The following is a 20,760-nucleotide window of genomic DNA, read 5'->3' as shown; positions in this document are numbered from 1 at the left end:
ATTCCCCATGGTCCTATCACCACAAGGCTTTATGAATAGCCCCTCTCCAGCTTTCCTGTAGGCATGTTTTGGCTTTGTTCTTGTTCTACTTTCCAAATATGAATGGGGAGATAGGAATCAGGGGGGTTCAGAGGGATGTTGCTGTTAGATTTGAAGGAAATGTACTCCATTTTAAGTGTTAATCTCCTGTTGACTTCTGGAAGCTAACACCCAATTAGGGAGATGGAAGAAAGTACGGCTTCAGAACACTTGAGTCATGTCCAGTGAGACATTGACCTTGAGGCTTGTGTCGTGGTGGGAATTGAGTCCTGGCATCTTAAGTCATACTGGGCAAATCCACTCAATGTAGTGCAAGGCTGTGTTAGTTGTTAGCTGAGATCCCAAATCCATGACGGCTTATCTGGTAGTTGGTTCCTCCAGCTATCCTGGATCACTGCTTCAGGTTCTCGTGTTACCTCTTGGGTAGGATATCTAGGGAGTAGTACTGTAAAAATAAATAAATGTATATGGTGTACAACTGTGCATTAGTGCCTTACCTATACCTGGTGATAAAACTATGGCATTTCAGCTTGAGAGACTTGGCTTTGGTTGTGGAATAACGCCAGATGAATCGCATACAGCCTCTGTGCCTTTTTCCCCACATCAACTTCCTTTCTGCTAAAAGGAGATAGCAGCAGTAAGGACCTCGCAGTGACGTTAGGAGAAATCAGTTAGAGCTTGAGGAGGTCAGGCTCTGCTGCGGTGAGGCTAGCTCAGCTGCCTCTCTTTGGATAGTCGTTCTGGGCCATGCAGTGCCTCTCTGTGTGACGCTGGGCAAACTACTGTTTCACCGCGCTTCATTTTCCGCTCAGAAACGTGGACAGTAATTTTTGCTCCTTACAGTTACCTTGAATGGGTTTTGAAACTCAGTCAATTAATGTCACAGAGAGACTTTTGTTATCTTTCTGTGCCTTATTGTTCTAATGCAAAGGGGGGATAAAAAAGCATTGGCATGCAAACTTCAGTTGGGAAAATGTCAACAAAAGTTATTGCCACTGCAGATGAGATGGATAACTCTTGCTGTTGAAATAATATCTGCTGTTTTGCTCAGATGTCTAATGGGTTTGCTTTTTAAGCATGGATGATACAAAATATCCCCAAGGCACTATACCCAACAAGTTATAGAATCCCACTTAATGTCTATTTTTAGGATTGAATAGGTTCTGTAAAGGCTCATTTGTTTGAAGAAAAGATACTTAATCACTTTGGTTTCCATGTGATTTTGAAGAGAGAAATTTTGGTCATACCAGCCCTTCCTTATCTCACATGCATTTGGCTCACTTGTGTCCTGGAGTTGTTGCCATTTGTTTGGGCGGTATGAAATGAAGGAATTAAATAAATGGAGTAGAACTGCTAACAGAGCAACTGTGGTTATTTGTACGTTAGGAAATGAAGTTGTCACTTCCAAGACCACCAACTTTTTCATTCCTATATAGGAGTACAACTTCTAAAGGAGGTCATTTTATAGCCTAATTACTAAATGTATGGGAGGAACAGCAGGCTGCAGGGCTAACTGTGGAAAGGATCGCTAGAATATTATTATTATTGTTGTTGTTATTATTATTATTATTTTAAAGTGCAGCATTGTTTTTAGTTGTTTGAGCTAATGTTCAGTTTAACTTGAATTTAAAACACAGACTGTAGTGGATTGCAAATGACTGAGTTGGAAAGCTTCCAAAAGTCATTGAATTTCAGCAGTTTTTAGTTCCCCGGTAAAAGTAACAACTTGTTTTAAGCAAGCTATATGCTTGTTTCTGTGCTCTAAATAGAAAATAATGATGTTATGCATTACTGCATGAACTATATTTGGCACCCACCAGCAATATTCATTTTCTCCTGCTTCTCTCCATTCCTTCTTCCCTCCCTCTCTCCCTCTCACTCTCTCTCCAAAATATGCATATATATATATATGTATGTATGTCTGGAGGCCAAGCAACAGGCCACATTCTTTGCTACTAAAACTGTATGAACACCTAACACAGTTTAAACCCCTTGAATTGGAATTTAAGAAAGGATGGCAGCAATCTTCTGGCTATGCCATTGCTCAAGCAGTTACAGCTACTGCTTTGCATTTATTTGTGAGAGTCTGTGTGATAGATGCACATTTGTCCTCCTTTTACCCGTGAATAAAATAAGCTAAATGATTTAAACTGATACTGGGAATGCAAAATTCTGTCTGTGCTGGTAAAGCAAGCAGGACCATGGCACTGATCTCAGTGCTGGCTGGCATTTTCTGGACCTGTGTGTGGGCATATTTAGGGGAAAAACACGGGCTAGACAGTGTTCCCACTAGGCAGTATGAACAAGGACATCCTGTTTTGAGAGGAAGAAGAAGTGCAGCTGTGGAAATGCAAGCTGTGCCATGCCACTTCTCTTAAGAGCCAAAGAGCGTTCCCTTGCCTCTTTTATTCTCTGGTATTTATTTCGCCTCAGAGACTGTCCTCAGTTCCTGGAGAAGTTCCCTGAAGCTGTAGCCAGCTATTGACTGTGTAATTCAAGTTAGTTTGACCCTAGAGAAGTTGTACTAAACAGTTCTCTTTGATAGGAAAATATACCTCTTTTACTTCTGGGAAACTTGTATTACTTGTGAGTCAGAAGGGTTTAAGAAGGTAAAACCAGTTCGCATTGAAATGATGTGAGAAATGTGTTCAAGAGCTCCTCCAAAAGGATCCTACTGAAAAACTTGGGATCTAAAAGCTGAAACAAGTGTCTGGGGGGTGTGTAGAGCTGCCTGCACATGAAAATTCAGAACAACAAAGATCTCTGAAGACAGTGAAAATAATTTAATTTTCTAGTGCTCGTGGACCATTTTCTCTTCTTTCCCCAGACTTTTGGTAGGTCAGTACTTTCTTCCCTGACTTCCAGACTCAGTGAAGGTGTTAATGAACCTGGCAGGTTTGAGTTCTTCTTTGGAGGGAAGATCCAGGAAACTCCAGACCTGTCAGTCTGACCTCAGTGCCAGGGAAGGTCATGGAGCAGGTCATTTTGAGTGCTATCACACAGCACACACATGACAACCAGGTGATCAGGCCAAGTCAACATGGGTTCGTGAAAGACAGGTCTTGCCAAACTAACCTGATCTCCTTTTATGACACAGTTACCTGCTTGAGGGAGGGGATGAGGGAAAGGCTGTGAATATAGTCTACCTGGACTTTAGTAAAGCCTTTGACACTGTTTCTTACAGTATTCCGCATGAGAAACTGGCTTCCACTGTCCTGGACAGGCTCACCGTCTGCTGGGTTAAAAACGGTCTAGATGGGGGGGCTCAAAGAGTGATGGTAAATGGAGTTAAGTCCAGCGGGAGGCTGGCCACAAGTGCTGCCCAGGGAGGTGATCGAGTCACCATCCCTGGAGGTATTTAAAACATGGGTAGAAGAAATGCTTAGGGATATGATTTAGTAGTGGACAGGTATAGTTGGACTTGATTTCAAAGGTCTTTTCCAACCTAGCAATTCTATGATTCTATGATTCTTTTCGTTGGACTACTGGTCTAATTAAGCTGCATTTACTAATTGAATCAGGAGCCTGGAGGAAACTTTACATTCATACCCAGACCAGAGTTGGGTAAAGAACATACATTTTTTATGTTGGTGCCTCTTTAGGTGCTTTTCTTCCCTTATCCGTCCATGCTACTCCTTAATATTTTCTTCCTCTTTGGTTTTCCTGTTGGTTCCAAAAAGTCTATGGATTTATAATCCTTCCCTCAAGAAAAATGTAGGGTTTTATTAAGGTCAGATGTCTCTTCTTCTCTCTCCCACATTCTTTCCTGCCATTTTACAATTCTTCAAAATGTGAAGGAAGTCCCCTTTGTCTTCAACAATAATTGACGCTACAGAGAAGCAAACCCCAAAGTGCTAGAAGTGACAAGATACGTGCAAGCTGTCATCATTTGATCCTATTGCAGTTTGTTTGGTTTGGATGTTACCTGAATAACCCAAGTTTTTCAAGTTTACCTTTTCCTGGGGGGAAGGTTTAGCTCAATTTTGTGTTGTGTCTCCCCACAATGCAGTCTGTTAGGATGACAGGTAAGGGACAAACTGAACTAGGACATGGCTAGAAACTTACAGCCACAGCAGATAATGGGGAAGAGAGGAAGGAGATGGGTCCAAAGAGGGCTGAAAGCTCTAGGAATCTCCTGATGGCTTTAAAGGGTCGTAGAAAGATGATGAGAGGAATGATAAAGTGTGAAAAGTCATGGATAACGTCCTCCACACACACACACCCCAGACTCCCATCGTGTAAAGTCACATTGTGTTTAACTTCAGAGGACTTTTAGGAGATGATCTTTTACTGACATACTGAGATGGGTGAAGTCACGGGCAGGTTTATATGCGTTCAGGGTCCTCTCTTGATGAATACTTTTCTTTCTTCAAGGCACGATGGCAGTAGTGAGGCATATGCAGTCTGTAGTGCCAGGAATGGAGAATAGAAGCTCCTAGTAGATGTAGTAATCATGTATGAAGGTCGTTTTGCATTGGACTATAAAATAACGATATTTTATAGTATAATTACATGTCCAGAGTTTTGGAGGTGTTGAGGGCACCCAAATTTCACAGACTCAACACAGCTGCAGCAAATTGAGCCTACAGCTCCCTCATGTTCATGGAAAGGTATTTCCTGGTTTTTAGTCACCAAAGTCCTCTGTAAAACAAACGTACTCACATATATAACAGAATATGTCTTATTAAACCAGCCAATACAGATCATGTAGAGTGTCGACTGCCACGGCCTACAAGCTTTCTTTCGTTCACAGAACTTACTGCTCACAGGAAGTCTTTAGCCTGCCTAGAACATCTTAGTGCCCTTTTCTCTTTAGAAAATGGAAGGAAACCAGGTGCCCAAAGGCCTTGCCTCCACACATGCTGGCAACTCCAAAATGAGATTTAAGCAATCTCATTGGTGACTCAGAGAATGCCAATCCCATGCTTGGCCATGCCTGGAGACAGTTCTTCTCATTCACCCTTAGTGCTCCAGGCTTAAGATTACACCTGATCTGAAGCATCCCTTGGCTAAGTAAAACAGGTCGTAAGCTGATCTCGTCGTGCAGTGTGCAAGCACACAATAATAATCACAGCTAATGACTCTGCTAAATGCTACGCTGCACACACCTCCTTGTTTGGTGTTTGTTTTGTATACAGAAGGTAACATTGACGGAATAACGAGGATGCCAAGTTACAGATGGGGTTGTGGAATCGTATTTGACAGCCGATTAGAGTAATCTGACAGAAATGATGACTTAATCACCACGACAGACTCCAAATTCCCAGATAGAATTCCACCCAGGTTAATCTAATTTCCTTGCAATATTTTTGCCAGAAATAGACTCTTAGCCGTCTTGTTTTCTCCCATGCAGATGCCACATGGCTTTGACAAGAATGTAAATAGATAGTGATATTATTGTTGAAAAGATGATTTTGAGGCTCTAAAACTGGAGAGGATTCGTGCTTTTGAGAGGGTTTTGGGTTGCTTGGCTCTGTTTTTTTCTCTAATGACGTTGTATTTACATACGGTGGGATGTACTCAGGAAAAGGACAGGGAAAAAAAGACGTGACTAGTCAATTGTAATTCTAGGCCATGGCTTGGTCCTGCTGCTGCCCTCACCATAGCCAGCGGCCAGATTCCCATTTATTTCAGGGAGATTTTCAGGATTGCATGTTTCACAACTGTTTCTGTCCTTTTCTCATTCCTGTGGACCATATTAGCACCCCTGCTTGGGATGACCCAAGGAGAAGCAGTGATGTGCTAGGCCTGGGGCTTTGTGTGGCCTCCGTGACCGCACAGACAGCAAATGGAGCCCCTGCTTGGCTGTCAGCACTGCTATAAGGCACCATGCAACCTCAGGCAACAGCCATTTGTCTGCTCTCAGTTCTAAAAGAATGACAACGGTGTGTTTTGAGACCTATGGATAGAGAGCATGCATCAGATAGGTAGGTCATGCCATTGCTCACTGCACAACTGCATCCCGTAGAGCTCTCCAAAATATTGCCAAAGAGAGGTTATTTCTTAAAGCCCATTCTCCAGTCTGATTTTGACATCTCCATGCATGGTGCTTGCTGGGAAAATCTACCCACATTCAGAAAGAACTTGCCTGAGAGCTGTGTTGTTCTCTTTCACAATAGCATGTGGGCACAGGATGATGTTAATGTCTATAAATTATTTACTGCAGTTACTTTTCTTACTCTTTGCCTATTCATTAATTGCAACTGTGCATTCATAAATACTGTATTTTTACTAGCAAAGCTTTCTTCAAGCATAGAAGAAAATGTTTCTTGTTTTTCTGTGTGACAACATGACATACTGAGAAATCACTTACCTTGAGATCCATAAGTGTATGGCTTTGTGATGTATAGCTACAATAACAGCTTTCTGATAAGACTTGAAATCTTTCATTTCAGTAGATGACATGATTCTAGTGGGTGGCATCTAATTTGAAACAGCTTTATATCATCTATAATCTTTTGGAGGGCCTCAGAAAGCACAGCTATTTTATTATTTTATAGCCTGCAGTTATACAAGCAAGATATAAAACGCACAGATTATTTTCTCTTCTGCTTATCGTAGAGTGAAAGGATAGTACCTATTTAGCCTTTGTCTCTGCCCCTTTAATTTTCTTATTCACTGCACACTTCTTAGAGATTCATTCTTTTCTTTTCTTTTTTACACTTACTTTTAAATATTTTATGGGTAGAGAGCTTATAATATGTATTGTCACGGCAGTTGTCTCTAGAGGTCAGCAATGAGTTTAATAATGAGATGCGAACCAGTGACTCTGTAAAACCCATTTCAGGTTATAAATGGCATGTTTTATTGAATCTAGTGTTAAAGGTTGTTAACGTATCAATTGGTGATGGTCAGGGTTAAACAAGCTTCAACACGAGCCCTCTCATGTTAGGAAACTGTCAGTAACATATTTTTCCACCTTCCTTTCGCTGAAGCCATGTTTGTGTATCGCATCCATTTTACCATGGGTATTCTGCAGTTTAAACCCTCCAGGCCTGATCTGAATCTTTTATTAGTTTTGCACTGATATAATTTTGTTAAGCACAACAGCGTTGCTGCTGACTTCAGCTTGCTGGCAAAGAGAATTTGGACCATCAGCCTTCAGCAGGAACCTTTGAATCGAGTCAAAACCTGGTTGAAGCATCTTGTTAAATCTTGGTCTTCCTTTCCCAACATAACAGATATCTAACTTAATGAGCTTGGGGTAATTATGCATGATTGAAGAGTACGATTTTTGATGTGGTAACTGGTTTGTCAGGTAACAGTGATCTTTATATTGTGACCGTGGGACTGCAAAAATAAATTCCTCACATGAATTTTGTCTAAAGTTGGTTTCTCTGGTTCAGGCAGTTTGAAGACTGAAAGGGTTTTAATGTTTTTAGAATGGCCTTTATTCAAAGTACCTCCACTTAGGGACATATAAATGCAGCTAGATAGAGCAATAGATTCTCTGTCTACTTGAGTTCTGAATTTGAGTTGGATTTTTCTTCAATATTCCCAGACTTACAATGCTCAATTTTCTTCTCTCTATTTTCTCACCACTCTGTTGCTCCACAGAGACGTCAATATCTGCAATGGGCTCATGGAGCAAGTTACACCTTTTTTTCTTCTTTCACTTTTTGCTTGCTGAGTAGACGTGCTGCATCACATTGCCATGAATTTAAAGTCTCCTGCAGTGCCCAGTGTATTGTTGATGCCAAGGTGAAAGTTAAGGACTAGGTAAAGAAGATAGAGTACAATAGAAGTTCCTTTTTTTTTCTATAAATTAGATCGAATAAGAGCGGTGACAGGCAAGTGCTGGGCTATTAATGTCCATTTGGGAAACAAAATCATTCGAAGAGAATAGAATTGTTAAAATTGAAGCAAATTTATGCAGCCTAGTGACTACATCCACCTTGTGCCTTTGCCTTTTCCTTAGGGCACAGTGGGGAGTTTTGCAAGCGGTACAAGGAATGCATTGATTTGCAGGGCCGGGGACTGTTCTGGACTTTGAGTAAATCTTAGGGAAACACTCACAGCAATATTTTATGTTTTCTAAAGAATCTAGCAGCTGTGTCCCCAGAGGTTAAGTGCCTCCACCAAAAGCAATGCAGATTTGGTTTTCGATGCTGCTTTGAAAGCATATTTGATATGAGTATATGGATGTTCTCTCCTTTTCAGCTGTTTTTGTTTCCCAAAGTTTGTCATAACACTTTTTTATGAAAAAAAAAAAAAAAAGGAATTGCTTCTAACATTTTCAGGCAATACTCAGACTAACTGCACTGAAAAATGAGACAAAAGCAGAAAGAGCATAGATTTTTTACATGCTCACGTGAAATGGTGATGAATTGCTGAGGAGAGAAAAGACAGTGGCCCTGCCACTGCCAGAAAGTTTATGCAGTAAATCCAAGCAATTCTGCCAAGCCCTGGCGAGGAAAATGAGAGAAGGGTTCTTTTGCAAGCTTAAACATCTCCCACATTGAAACTCAATGTGGGGTCAGTTCTGAAAGCTATTGAGAAGCTGTAATAAAATTTCCCTGAATTCTATCAAAGTGGTCACAGAGCTGACTATAACCAATGTCCAGTGCTAATGTTACGTGCTCCGATCAGAAGGGGCACAACTGTTGTGATGTGGCTGTTCCTGAAATAATAGAAAACGCTATTCATAGAAATTCTCTTGGAGTTATCAACAATCCCATGTTGGGAGAGCAATGAAACCTGATGACACGCCATACCAAATGGGCCAAGGTAGGATGCCAGGTGATGTTCAGCATAGCATGTTGCACACAGGGATTGGTTTCTTTTGCAGTAAGAGGGACATGAATGGAGGAAGAGGTTGAAAAGGAAAAAAGTATTAGGAGTATTTATAGAAGCCAGAATTGTGCAATGTTGTGATGGAAGCTTTATGAATGAATGCATAATATATTCTTTAAAAAGGAAAAAAAAAAAAAAGGATGAGATATAACTAAACATTTATAGGAAGCTATTATAGGAAGCACAAGTCTCTTCCTCAAAGAGTCTCAGTCCTAAAAGAATCAGCACATGTTTTTTTAATTACAAGCAAAGTTCATTTGTCAAACTCAACTCCTCTGAGTATGTTGAAATGCTTGCTAGCTCTTAAATTACTTGAAAATTCCATCTCTATTTTGGCAGTGGTTGGGCTCAAGGAAACAAAGTTGGTAAAACAGAAACCACGCATGCCATAAACTAATGAGGGCTGTAACTTTAGAGGTCTTCTGAAACTAGAGACAGCAAATTAAAGTTTTATATGAGTCCTTTGGGCCCAGTGATCTATTTTTTTTAATCTTCCTGGTTATAAAATGATCCTTTACTGTTTTATTTTTTTTCTTAGAAGCCTATAATACAGTGTTATTTTGAATTTATATCATTTCAACATGTTTAATATTAATCATGTATCCTTTAAGACCTTCATTAAAAACATGATTTTTATTTTTATGGCTATCCAATCTGCCTTACTCTCTTTCATTTTTGTTTTTAGATGCATCATCCTATTCAGATGAAACCTGCAGATAGTGAAAAGTCAAATGGTATGTGTTTAATTTATTTTTACTTAATTGTGGCTCTCTCCAAACAAACACAACATTGTGAGACTTTGCTTTACTCCCACTATGGTGAAAATGATATGAGGTAGTTTCCCTACACCTGACATGTTGGGGAAGATGTTGACCCACTTGGAGCTCCCATTTATCCTCAGCTTTGAAGAAGGAAGAAAATGTTTTGAAAAAAGGAAATATTCTGAAAAACAATCTTCCTTTTACCTGCTGTATGTCATAGTCTGCCTCACTACATATGTCTTTCCCTTGTGTTCTCCTAGCAGCGAGGTGATGCAGGAGCATCTGCTGTTGATAAGATGGAGACGAAGTGGTGAAAAGTAAAACTAGAAAAGAAACAGAAAACATTCTCATGTTAATAAACCATGTGAGCAGCTGATGGGCTTTAATCATTTGCCTAAACTTCCTTTTTATAGAATAATGCTGTTCTGAATGTGAGCCAAATTTAGATTTTAATCATATGCTTGGTTCTGGACTGGGAAACACACCTTGCAGCTCTCTGTATACTTATTCCTCTCAACGATTGTAAAATGAATGCTATAATGACAGTAATATCCATTCAGAATACTAGGATACTGCCTAAGTGGATGTATATGACATGCAAAATAGATGGCATGCTAAATCTATTAAACATGCCAGGTTTGTATATTCAAGGAAATAAGATAATCGGATGGTAACGCAGCCTGGTTGTGTGTGATTCTTTAAAAATATATACATGTGTATATTTTGCCCCTTGATTTGTTCCTGTAATTTTCTAAAATATATGTTAAAGATATCATCTGCCTTCTTAGATTGCAAGAGCTTCATTTTCCCATAAGGCCCACATAATCAGAGCTGGTTCCTCCAACAGGCATCTTTGCACCTCATTAATTAGTAATCAGGGCAGAAGCCGTGCACTTAGAGATCTACATACCTGCAAATGTAAATTATGATTGGGCTCTAAATCTCTCCGCAAGGCTTTTTTAGGGCTTCTTTTTTGCTAATTGTAGTGCATCCCATTTTCAGGCTTCTCCAAGGATTATAAAGTTTGGAAAGAAATTAAAACTTCACATTATGCTACATTTCCTATTCTGACAACTTTCAAAACAAAACTCACCACAAGCGCAGGAAATTTGAGCCATCACCCATGTGTAATGGAGTGGTGTTCTTTCTCATGGGTTGAGTTTAAGCTTTGATTTGTTGCTTCCTTTGAATGCTCAGAAGAGAACGTAAGATACCTGCATGGTCAGCAGGACCAAACTTTGCAAACACACTGCAGTCAAAGAGAATTTTGCTGTTTGAATCCAAACTCCACTCATTAGTATTTCTTGTGTTTGCGGTGGGCAAAATTCTGCCTTAGGTACAGGAACACTGGCCTGGACCTTCTGACCTAAGTATAGCCTCTGTGGGTTCTTCTTTCAAAGATAAATTTCACCTCATGTTTTTTGGCAAATTAGAAAAATAAGAGGCAACAAGCCCAAACACACTCCCAGTGAGTTACTTTTTCATTGGCTGAAGTTTTCTTTCCTAAGGAAGATTGAACATATTGGCAAAGTGTTATGGGGAATTGTGCAAATTCTGTCTTGCTCTGCAAGTAGCACCTGCTTGCAAAGCAAGGTAGATAAGCTGCTTGGAGCTGCTGTTAGACCAGGCTTATCTACGTTATACTCCTCTCAGCACTGTGGAAATACTCTCTTCTTTTCTTGCCCCTGTCCATAGCATGGAAGTCGTGAGGGATTGGCTTTTATTTCCTTGCCTTGCTTTGTATTTTGGTGAAAATACATCAACAGATCTCAGGTTGCAACTGCCAAATTAAATACTTCTTTTAAATTTAGACTCCTGGAGGGTGTAGGTACTTTTGGTAGCGCGTTGTGGGGATGATGAACTCTTCATTTTTGATGACTGGGGAAAACAGAAGACAAACTAATACCATGATGATGGTAGCAATGGTACCTCTCCTCAAAGTACACCCCTCCTGTGGGGTGTAGGCATGGGATCCATGGAGAACGTGGGAGTTTGCAAGCAGCTTGGAGAGCCAAAAGAGAAATAACAGTAGTTTGAGGGATGCAAAGGCCTGTTTGGCATGTGTTTCCCATATGCTTCAGGCTATCCATCTGAGATTTAGTATCTGTGCCAACACCAAATTGTAAACTATACCTCTTCAACCAGATCGGTAAGTTCAAAGGGGAAAGGAAAGAAAGCGTGCCAAAGCATCTTGCTTTTCATGATCCATGGTGTTTGAGCTTTTGAGAAATGCCGGAAGCCCTTTGATTTCTGAGTAGTGGGAGGATCCAACTACATTTTATAGGTAACGTGGTGTTTCTCAAGTTTCAAAGAGGTTAAAGAAATTCTCTTGGTCAAAATTTCCAGATAGCTTGTGGAGACATATGTATGAGAGGACACTCATTACAATTCTGAGTTTGCATACATTTGTGAAGGCTTGAGAAACTTGTTCAAGTTCCACAGGGAGGAAGGATGGGTCCCCTCGTTCATCCTACAGAGGTTTTCAAAGAACAGTATTTACTGTGTGATAAGATGTCCCCTCCACGTCTTCAGTTCCTTGCAAAAAAGGTTTGAATGAGCATCCAGCCCGGGAGCACCAGGATGAAACGCTTTTCCTTCTCCATCATTGTTCCTGTCTTTAGATTTATGCATCACTTCAGAAACTTGTCCTTTAGCACGGAAGGCCACGCTTGCCTGATGAAACTGAGAGATGGGTATGGAAGAGGTACCTTCTGCACACAGTTGACTAAGTGCCTGGGAACTTCTGCAGAATTAGGATTTTATTAGTAACCTGGAGATGTGTTTTCTTCTAGGCAGGAACTGGGTGGCTGATAGATCTATGCAATTATCTCCATTCCTCCCCTGTGTACAATAGCTCATGTGTCTGAGTCATCTCTTTGCTCATGCAGGTGAAGCAAAGCTTAATTTTTTTCCATCAAGCTTTTAGCAGCTAGAGTTGATGGGGAAGGACTTGCCTTTCAATCTCGTTGATTTGTATTCCTGGGAGGATTCTGAAAAGACTTTTATTGTTGAGAAATTTAACATCCCCAGAAGATTTTCACATGATGAATTTTGTAGTGTGTCCAGGTCTGATCACCCATTAGGTCTAGTCTGACCACCTTTATATTGCTAGGTGGTTATTTTAACCTATCTACAAAGTTTTGGTTAAGAATTACCTGCATAGCGTCAAGACTTCGAAGGATCCACCATTGCTAGATTCATCTTGACTGCTAATCACACACAGCCTTAAAGATGTTTCCCCTTTTTCAAAGAAAGCAGGTTCCTGTACTCTAATGCCAAAAAAACACCTAAACAAATTCTTGACTCTAAATTGTCTGTGGCCATTGACATGTTAAAGTTTAGCAAATATCTAAATGTGTCTTGGATAAGGATTTGAACACGGTCAATACTTTCAGGCACGTATCCTGCAAACCATATGCTCTTAAATGGATCAAAGCATCACCACTTCAGGGAACATAAAAAATTTCTCTGTTTAAAAAAAAAATGGAGGAGAGGGTAGATGAGTGATCTTATAATTTATTTTTATTTATTTTATTAGTGAAAACCTGAGCAAATAATTTTTAAATTCTAAGTGGCACAACTTTACTGATTTGGATGGAGTAATTAAATGCCATATGTTAGCACTGACACATAGAAAAGTTGATAATTAATGCAGGCAGCTCTGAATCCAGGTGTGACTTTGACAGATTGTATGCAAGGTTTTTTCACAGACTTACAAATAGGAATAAGAAGTCTGGTTTTCCCCCTTCCCTTCTGGATGAAAAAAAGTAACAACTATTTTTTTATAATTAAATATTTCTTTATTTTCTCAAAAGAGAAGGCAACTTGTGGATGGAAAATGCACTCTTTAAATGACTGGACTTCTTAAAAAGTGTGTAATAAAAGGATATAATTGTGATTTTTCAGGACAGAATTTTTGGGGCTTAGAAGAGAGAAAGGGAAAGTTTATAGAATCTTCAGGGAGAATTCCTATGATTATTAGAGAGTTTGATTCTTTTGTAGCATACAGAAAATAATCTCTTCTCCTTTATTCTCCTGGGTTAGCACAAGTGATCTAATACAGCCTGCAAGAAATGCTCATTATTGAAGCAAATTGACTAAAGCTAAAAAATTAGACCCTTCAGGATGTTATTCTGCGAGTTGGATGTAGGACTGTCTGAAAGCAGAAGGCTTGTTTTGAAAAGAGCCTCCCCCGCCTCCCAGCAGAAGCAGACTTCATCTCAGATTACCTTTGATGGCTAACGTAGCGCACTGTATTCAAACGTGATACCTAGGCACCCATGCTAGTGACTGCAGAGCTAGTCTTGGTGGAGCTACGAGAGCAACTCATCTCATTTTAAAACAGATGACTGCACCTTGTCACACAGGGTTCCTGCATTTGGGCAAAAGATTTCCACCCCAAATCCAGCAGGGCTCCATCAGGACATGTCACACTAACTGCCCTTACAGCACAAGTAACCCATGTTTGTAATATGTTTTATGGATTAGAGGTGAACCCCATAATTAATTATTTAAGGTACTGTGCAGTTTTACACCTTCCTCAATGTAGCTAGAATGTCAGTTCTTGTTTGCTGCTTTTGCTCCATCAACAAGGATCGGCCACCCCATCCTACTAGCTACTTGTGGATGGTTGTATCTACTTTATGTCCCTGGAGTAGTGAAAACCAGCCAGAAAGTGAGGCAGTGGAGTAAGTTGCCCAGAGAAGTCATGGATGCTCCATCCCTGGAGGTGTTCAAGGCTAGTCTGGGTGAGGTTTTGAGCAACCTGATCCAATGGAAGGTGATCCTGGCCATGGCAGGGGCGAGGAACAAGATGACCTTGAATGTTCCTTCCAATCCAAACCATTCTATGATTCTATGAAAGTACAACTAAACTTATGAGCAAGGTTCAGGAATAATTATACCAAATGCTCACCAAAAAAACTTAATTAATTTTCTGGATTTTGAATTATTGAAACCTGCCGCTTCTGAGGGAGAGAATTATCAAGCAACAGTGAAATGCTTATGAGATATGTGCACACAGATATTGTGTTTGTGTGTTCTGTGCTCCCCACAGCATTCTCCTTTGCCTGCTTCATTGCTTAAAGCACTGTCGGCTCCTAGAGGCTTTTTCCAGTCTATCAGAGCTCACTTATTCCTCCTGTCCTTGCAGCTGAAGCTCAGGACATCTATGTGTTATGGTGATGACCAAGTTTGGGGAGTTGACTGGAAGGTAACAGCCCTATCTAGTCAATAGGAAGGGAGAAACTCCCATGAAACCAGTTGTTCCATCTTGCTGTGAGAGGTGAGATCAGTCACTCTTTGGAGGAGCTGATCTCTTGGCGTTGACAACAGCCAATCAGTAACATTCTAGCTGTGACTAAAACTGGGCCACTAATCCTGTAGATGATTAAAGTCAGGTGAGATGGCTTTAGACTGCCATCCTTTCTCTAGTCAGCTGTGGGTAGCGCTTCTCCTGACTTCAGTGCTTTCTTGGGTCATGCATGTTTAACATCAGACTCCTCATTTTACAGTCTCTGGGAGCAGTGCATCTTGTACAGGTGAATCAGCAGACTGATCAAAAGGGAAGTTTGCTAACCTCTAAATACGTTTGACCCATACTTCTTGCAGTTCATTGTCTATTTGATTCTCAAACCATGCCAGCATGGCAGGTAAAAATTAATTTTAGAAAGAAAGAACTGGCTGACCAAAAATGCAGAAACAAATTCAGGCAGACAGTCCTACGGAGGTGGAAACAGCATTTCTTTCTCTATGTGAGAATGTATCGTTAAATCCTCTCAGCCTAATAATATCAGATGTTCTGTCAGATGGAGTGAAAATGTGTCATTTTGATCTTGACAATTGTCCCTTTAAATGTTTTTTATGCTGGGCTCCTAGCCAAAAAAAGAATAACGATTTTCTGAAGCTTAAACACTGATCAGCACTGACTAATGGCACTGAATGCAGAGCACGTCATCATATCAATATGTTTTCTGTACTCTGAGCATTCTTCGTGAAATGTGCATTTTTAAGATGTACAGTACACGGGAGCTGGATGTTTAATTTACTATAAAATCACCCTCCAGCTGAAAACCTGCAAATCATGTTAGTTAAATGGCATATTTATAGGTTTGCTAGTGAAACTGACGGAGGCCAGTGGGGAGTTTGTCACCTGCTACTCTTTGGAAAATTAAAACAAAGCCTTCCTGTTTGGATCTCATTTCCTTTGAATTTTTGTTTGAATCTCTTTGGGTGAAGTCTTTGTCCTTGCACGTAAGCAGGACCCATGGGACCTCCTTTGAGATGACATGGCCAGCATTTGTCCAACTCAGCCAGCGGCTATTTTAAGAGAGGGTTGAGATCTACTCACCTTCTACGGTAGACCCGCATGCTGTATTTCAAGCCTAAAATCAGCCCAAATTTAAACTGCCGGTTAGTAGCTTACACAGAAGCAGAAGTTAAGTGATTCATAACACAGAGCAGAAGGCAATACTTGGACCCATGCTTGGCACCATCGCTTCCTCCAGCCTGACCTCAATTTGTAGTAAGGAGAAACCACACCTGGCAGCCCAGCTGGGTCCCTTGCCTCCTACCCTCTCCCCTGCACCCTTGCCATAGTGTGTGGCTGTTGTCAAGGAGACAGGCTGGCCACGGATCTTCCTCAAACAGATTACTCAAGGCAATATAGGAATTATAAGCAGCAAAGTAACAGGCGTTCTTTCACCAGCAAAAGTGACTACCTATACTCTCCTTGTGACTGTGAGTAAGGCATTTCAGTTTTACCATCCTTAAAGTAATTGTTAGCAGCATCAAGGCCAATTATATATTGTGAATCAGGTGTGAAGTTTCATTGGAAGACATAAATATTTATGTATATAAAGCCCAACTTGCAGGTCTTACTTGTAATCACACATATTCAGCCTCTGACCTGCATATAAGTGGCTCATCCCATGCATTCATCATTTGTTAACCCTTTCTGGAGGGTTAACCTGCATGTGAAACCTCGATATAAAGTGTGAATGAAAATGTTGACTCTTGAGGAATCTCTGCTGAGGAAAATTTCTTCTCATGGGTGTATAATTCATGCCAGTTTTCTTGCAAGCTTGTAGAGCGAAAAGCTGGGATTGTAGGGGCTGGTATCTCTTTTGGATTCTGAAAAATCCACAGTCTTGGTGCTTGCTTGAATAAAAGCTACAAATACCTTTTAAAGTCAACGATTCTAAGGAAAAAATACTTCAAATGCCTCTTATGATCAATAAACATGAACTTCTTTTTATTGTTGGAAATATTTAATGCACTTAAAGTGTTGGAGTATAACACAAATAAAATCTTATGAAAACAGATGCAGTTTCTTCTTCCTTAGCTGCAATTTATTCCATTTGAGAAACTCATACAAATACAGGAGAGAGAGTTGAGGAGCAAGGGAAGATTCATTATTTTTTTTGTAAGCCCAGAAATGAAAATACTTCGTTACAAAAATAATTTGCACAATAATAGAAATAAGTAAGTGCACTGTAGACTCTCTGGAGTAAAGCTTTCCTTCTCTCTTTGCTTCCTCACAAACTCTGACAGTCTGCTCATTAACAGTGAATTGGATTTACATGCCATTTCAAGAGACGAAGAAAGCACTGGTGTATATACTGTATAATAAGCACTTAGATTTTTGGTTTAATATGGATGGGAGTATGCATTAACATTTTTAAGTCTTTCCAGGGTGGCTTAAGTTTTGATGACCTATTTCATTTTTGACAAGAGTCCAGAGCTTTAGTCCTGTAGATTTCAGTTTGATTAACAGGACTGCATGTGTCCTGCTGTGCAGTCTAGCATTTGCTGATTTTGGTGACAATGCAGGCAGGAAACATTCTGCCAATAATTCAGGTAAAGCACCTTTTTTCTGTGTTTCTTTTGCAAGCTCAATATCATTATGAATCAAAGGGTTGGCCCTGAGACAGCATCAAGCAGCCCCCTTGTTAAAGGAATGCCCTGAATACGCCTTGTGTCCTCCTGAAGGGGAGAGGGCTCTGGCAGTCTGCAAAAATAAGCAGAAAAACTCAATGCATTCTTTTTCCAGAGCGGTTGTTACATGTCTGCCTTTCGAGTGCCATGCATTAAGTTGGCTGAAATCGAAAGCTCAGACAGGAGCCGCTCTCTCAAAACATTTCTCAGGAATATTGTTCATTAGCTTATATCATTATGTGCACAATCTCTTCTTCACCCTCACCCCTGTCACGATTTCTTTCATATGTGAGGGAGGTAAGGGAATTTATCTGAATTAAAATCTATGCAAAGATATCTTTAAAAGTCTGTCTAACAAAGGATGCTTTTCTCTTAGAACCCTTGATGGGGAGGCATATGCAGAATGACTAAGGCAGCCAATTAATATATAAACAGGAAGCACCACTAGAAAAAGGAGAGAGAGAAGGGAAAATGAGAGTTTTGGGGTGAGGGAGGAAGGGGGGAAGGGAGGTTGTAAGTATAAAGTGTTTGCCTTAGGACTTGTCTTCAGTTACAGAGCCAGACTCACATGACTGGAGCTTGGTTTGATGTGGTAATGAAGCATTGATCACAGGAAAAAGATGAAATGGCCTTTGCTCATTCATTATTTTTATCTTCTAGCTGTGGAAGACAGAAAATTGTTCATAGGAATGGTTTCGAAGAAGTGTAATGAGAATGATATCAGGGTGATGTTTTCTCCGTTCGGCCAGATAGAAGAATGCCGAATCCTTCGGGGACCGGATGGGCTGAGCAGAGGTGAGTGTGCAGTCTGTAAAATCTCTTTCCTTAAGTGCTAATTGGGAGCTATATGTCACAGCCAAGGTAGGCATAGCTGCTGTCTGCAGCTAGAGGTTACGCTGTAATACGTCCCACGTGATGAAGTTATCCACATGAACTTTTCACAGTGACTGAAATTATCACCTTTTATTTCCAGTGTCAGAAAGGTCTCGGTGCCAACATATTAACTTGTGTTATCACCCTGTTTGTCAGCTGGAAAGGTTCCTTTGCATCCTGAGAAAACACCCTCAGTTTTCTGCTCTTACCAAATCAAAGATACTTCCTTGACCCCTTTCTGCTTTAGAGCATAAGGGGAAGAAAAAAAAAAAAAAGGAGAGGGAAGAAAGGGGGGGAAATAAAAAAGAACTGTAAATGACTGCTTGAAGGCATACAGGGTCATGGCAACTGGCCCATGTTTAGTATTATCTCCTTCATTCCTGTGTTTTCTATAACCATATGCAAAACATAGATTTGCTGTAACTCAGAAAGAGGTTAGCTCGAACTTGAGAGCTTTGCCTGGACAAAACTTTGTAGAAAGAGCTTTTAAATCTTGTGCGTGTATCCCAAAAACCAAGGGCAGAGGTGTTAAGCAGCGCCACCGAGAGCAGTCAAGCAGCTGACCTGAACTTTGGGAATGATGTGCAGCACAGACTTCAATAACTGGTGATCCCTTTTGAGTGTGAAAGTGCCTTTTGGGGAAAGACCCTCTGAAATCCATGGTCCATGGTATATGTACCTGAAACTGTTCTTGGAGCATGAACCTTCTCAAAAAGTCAGTGCCAGGTGGTGCTGTGTTGAAAAGAAAATGGTGATAGTCCCTTCTGTCTGTGGGAATGGATGCTGTGGTACTAGCCGTGGCCATTTAACAGCATAGGGAATAAAGTAGTTTTAAGTGTGGTGCTGTGAAAACATCGCTTCTGTTTCTATAGAAAAAAAATAATACATAGAAAGCACAGTTTATGCATTTTATTACATTTTCAAAGGGCACAGAAAAAGTAATATTACCCATTTTACATATAGATATAGGTATAGATATTTTTATTTACTTTTGAATCTACTTTTGAATCTACTACATTTCTCAAAAACTATAGGATCTGTGGTATTTTGTGCAACAATTTGTGCATGAGGTTTCTTGTTTTGTGTGCAACTCAGCTCCTTTAAAATGCTTATAAATTTCAGCAGGGGAAGTTGCAGGTATTCATATGTTTCATGAAACTGTTTGAAAGCATTTACTATGCTACTTCTGAATGGTAAGGCCTTGTTGAAAAGACATGCTAACAATAAATAGGGAACCCCCCCAATATTCTGCACTTATTGCATGCTAGCTCTGCAATCCCCAGATATTTGGGACTGGGATGCAGCAATCTTTTCAGGCAAGGAGAGCCTCAGGATCATGGCTTTTGCCTTGGGGAAAACTAAGGGAAATCTCTGCTGCTGGTTCCTGCAGCTCAGTAATGAATGTTAACTGATGGAGTCGAGTGCTGTCATTATCTGTCTAGACCCAACACTGAGGCAAAACAAATATTTCTGATTTTCACTGATTTCACTTTGTAAGTAGCACAGGGAAGGGATGATGGAAGACACAAATGGGAAAGGAGCTAAGTATCTGCTGAAATAACAAGATCTGGGCAGCAGATGTTTTGAGCCCCAAAAAGATTTGACACCTCAGCATCACCCAACAAAGAAATGAATCTTTCCTGGAATCCATAGAAATCCCGCTGCGGACTTACTTTTTATTCAGTAAACATTAAGCATAGTAGGAGCATACAAAAGCTATTTCTAAAATCCAACAGGGTAGGTAAGGGTGGTGGGGTAGGGTTTTTTCTGCCTTAAATAGCAATATCACCATAATCAGAAGCTGAGACTCTTAAGCCATGTCACGGGCACATCAGGCAGGGCAGTGTTGTCAGCCAGCCAGTGGAGTCGTAGAGTTAATATGCTGCTCTCTCCTGCAGGAGGCTGAAGATCTCAGTCCAGGTAGGTCACACAACAGTAGTCATTGCAGAGCTGTACCATCTCTTCCACACCGGTTTATTTAGGTCACAATCACGACTCATATTTTGTCATGCCCTCATGCATCATGCCTTGTTAAACTTGAATTGCTTTCTACACACCCATGTTCACACTTGAAAATGAGTTTAGCTGTGCCAACCAGGTTTTCAGGCAGATTTTTATCAACTTCACAAAACCACTACTCCATGAGAGAAGGCAAAGTGTTGGGAAAATGTTTGGTATTGCAATCAAAATGAAAAGTACTAGGGGCGATCTGCAGTAGAGGGGGCTTGACTGAAAAAGCACAGAGTGGAAAGCTGCTTCACAGAAGAAAGAGGGAAAATATTAACAGTTAGATCTTTGTAACGAGTTCCAATATTAAATGGGTTTTGTTATGGTTTCCAAGACATGAATTCCCTTTGCC

At 40.4% G+C, this 20,760-nt stretch overlaps 1 protein-coding gene across 16 annotated transcripts in view; it reads left to right on the top strand.

Annotated features, from left to right (window-relative positions):
- The window catches only part of CELF2 (CUGBP Elav-like family member 2), a 549,079-nt gene that overhangs the window by 464,216 nt on the left and 64,103 nt on the right, over positions 1–20,760 (top strand). For all 16 annotated transcript variants that reach the window (XM_054084584.1, XM_054084114.1, XM_054083582.1 and 13 more), the window contains 2 exons: positions 9,518–9,566; positions 18,189–18,323. In XM_054084584.1, the coding sequence (XP_053940559.1) occupies positions 9,518–9,566; positions 18,189–18,323 (184 nt within the window). The remainder of the gene's footprint in view (positions 1–9,517; positions 9,567–18,188; positions 18,324–20,760) is intronic.

The sequence above is a fragment of the Cuculus canorus genome, chromosome 1 (assembly GCF_017976375.1).
Source record: "Cuculus canorus isolate bCucCan1 chromosome 1, bCucCan1.pri, whole genome shotgun sequence".
Classification (NCBI taxonomy): domain Eukaryota; kingdom Metazoa; phylum Chordata; class Aves; order Cuculiformes; family Cuculidae; genus Cuculus; species Cuculus canorus.
Note: the sequence above shows the minus strand (reverse complement) of the source record. Positions and strands in the feature narration are given on the sequence as shown.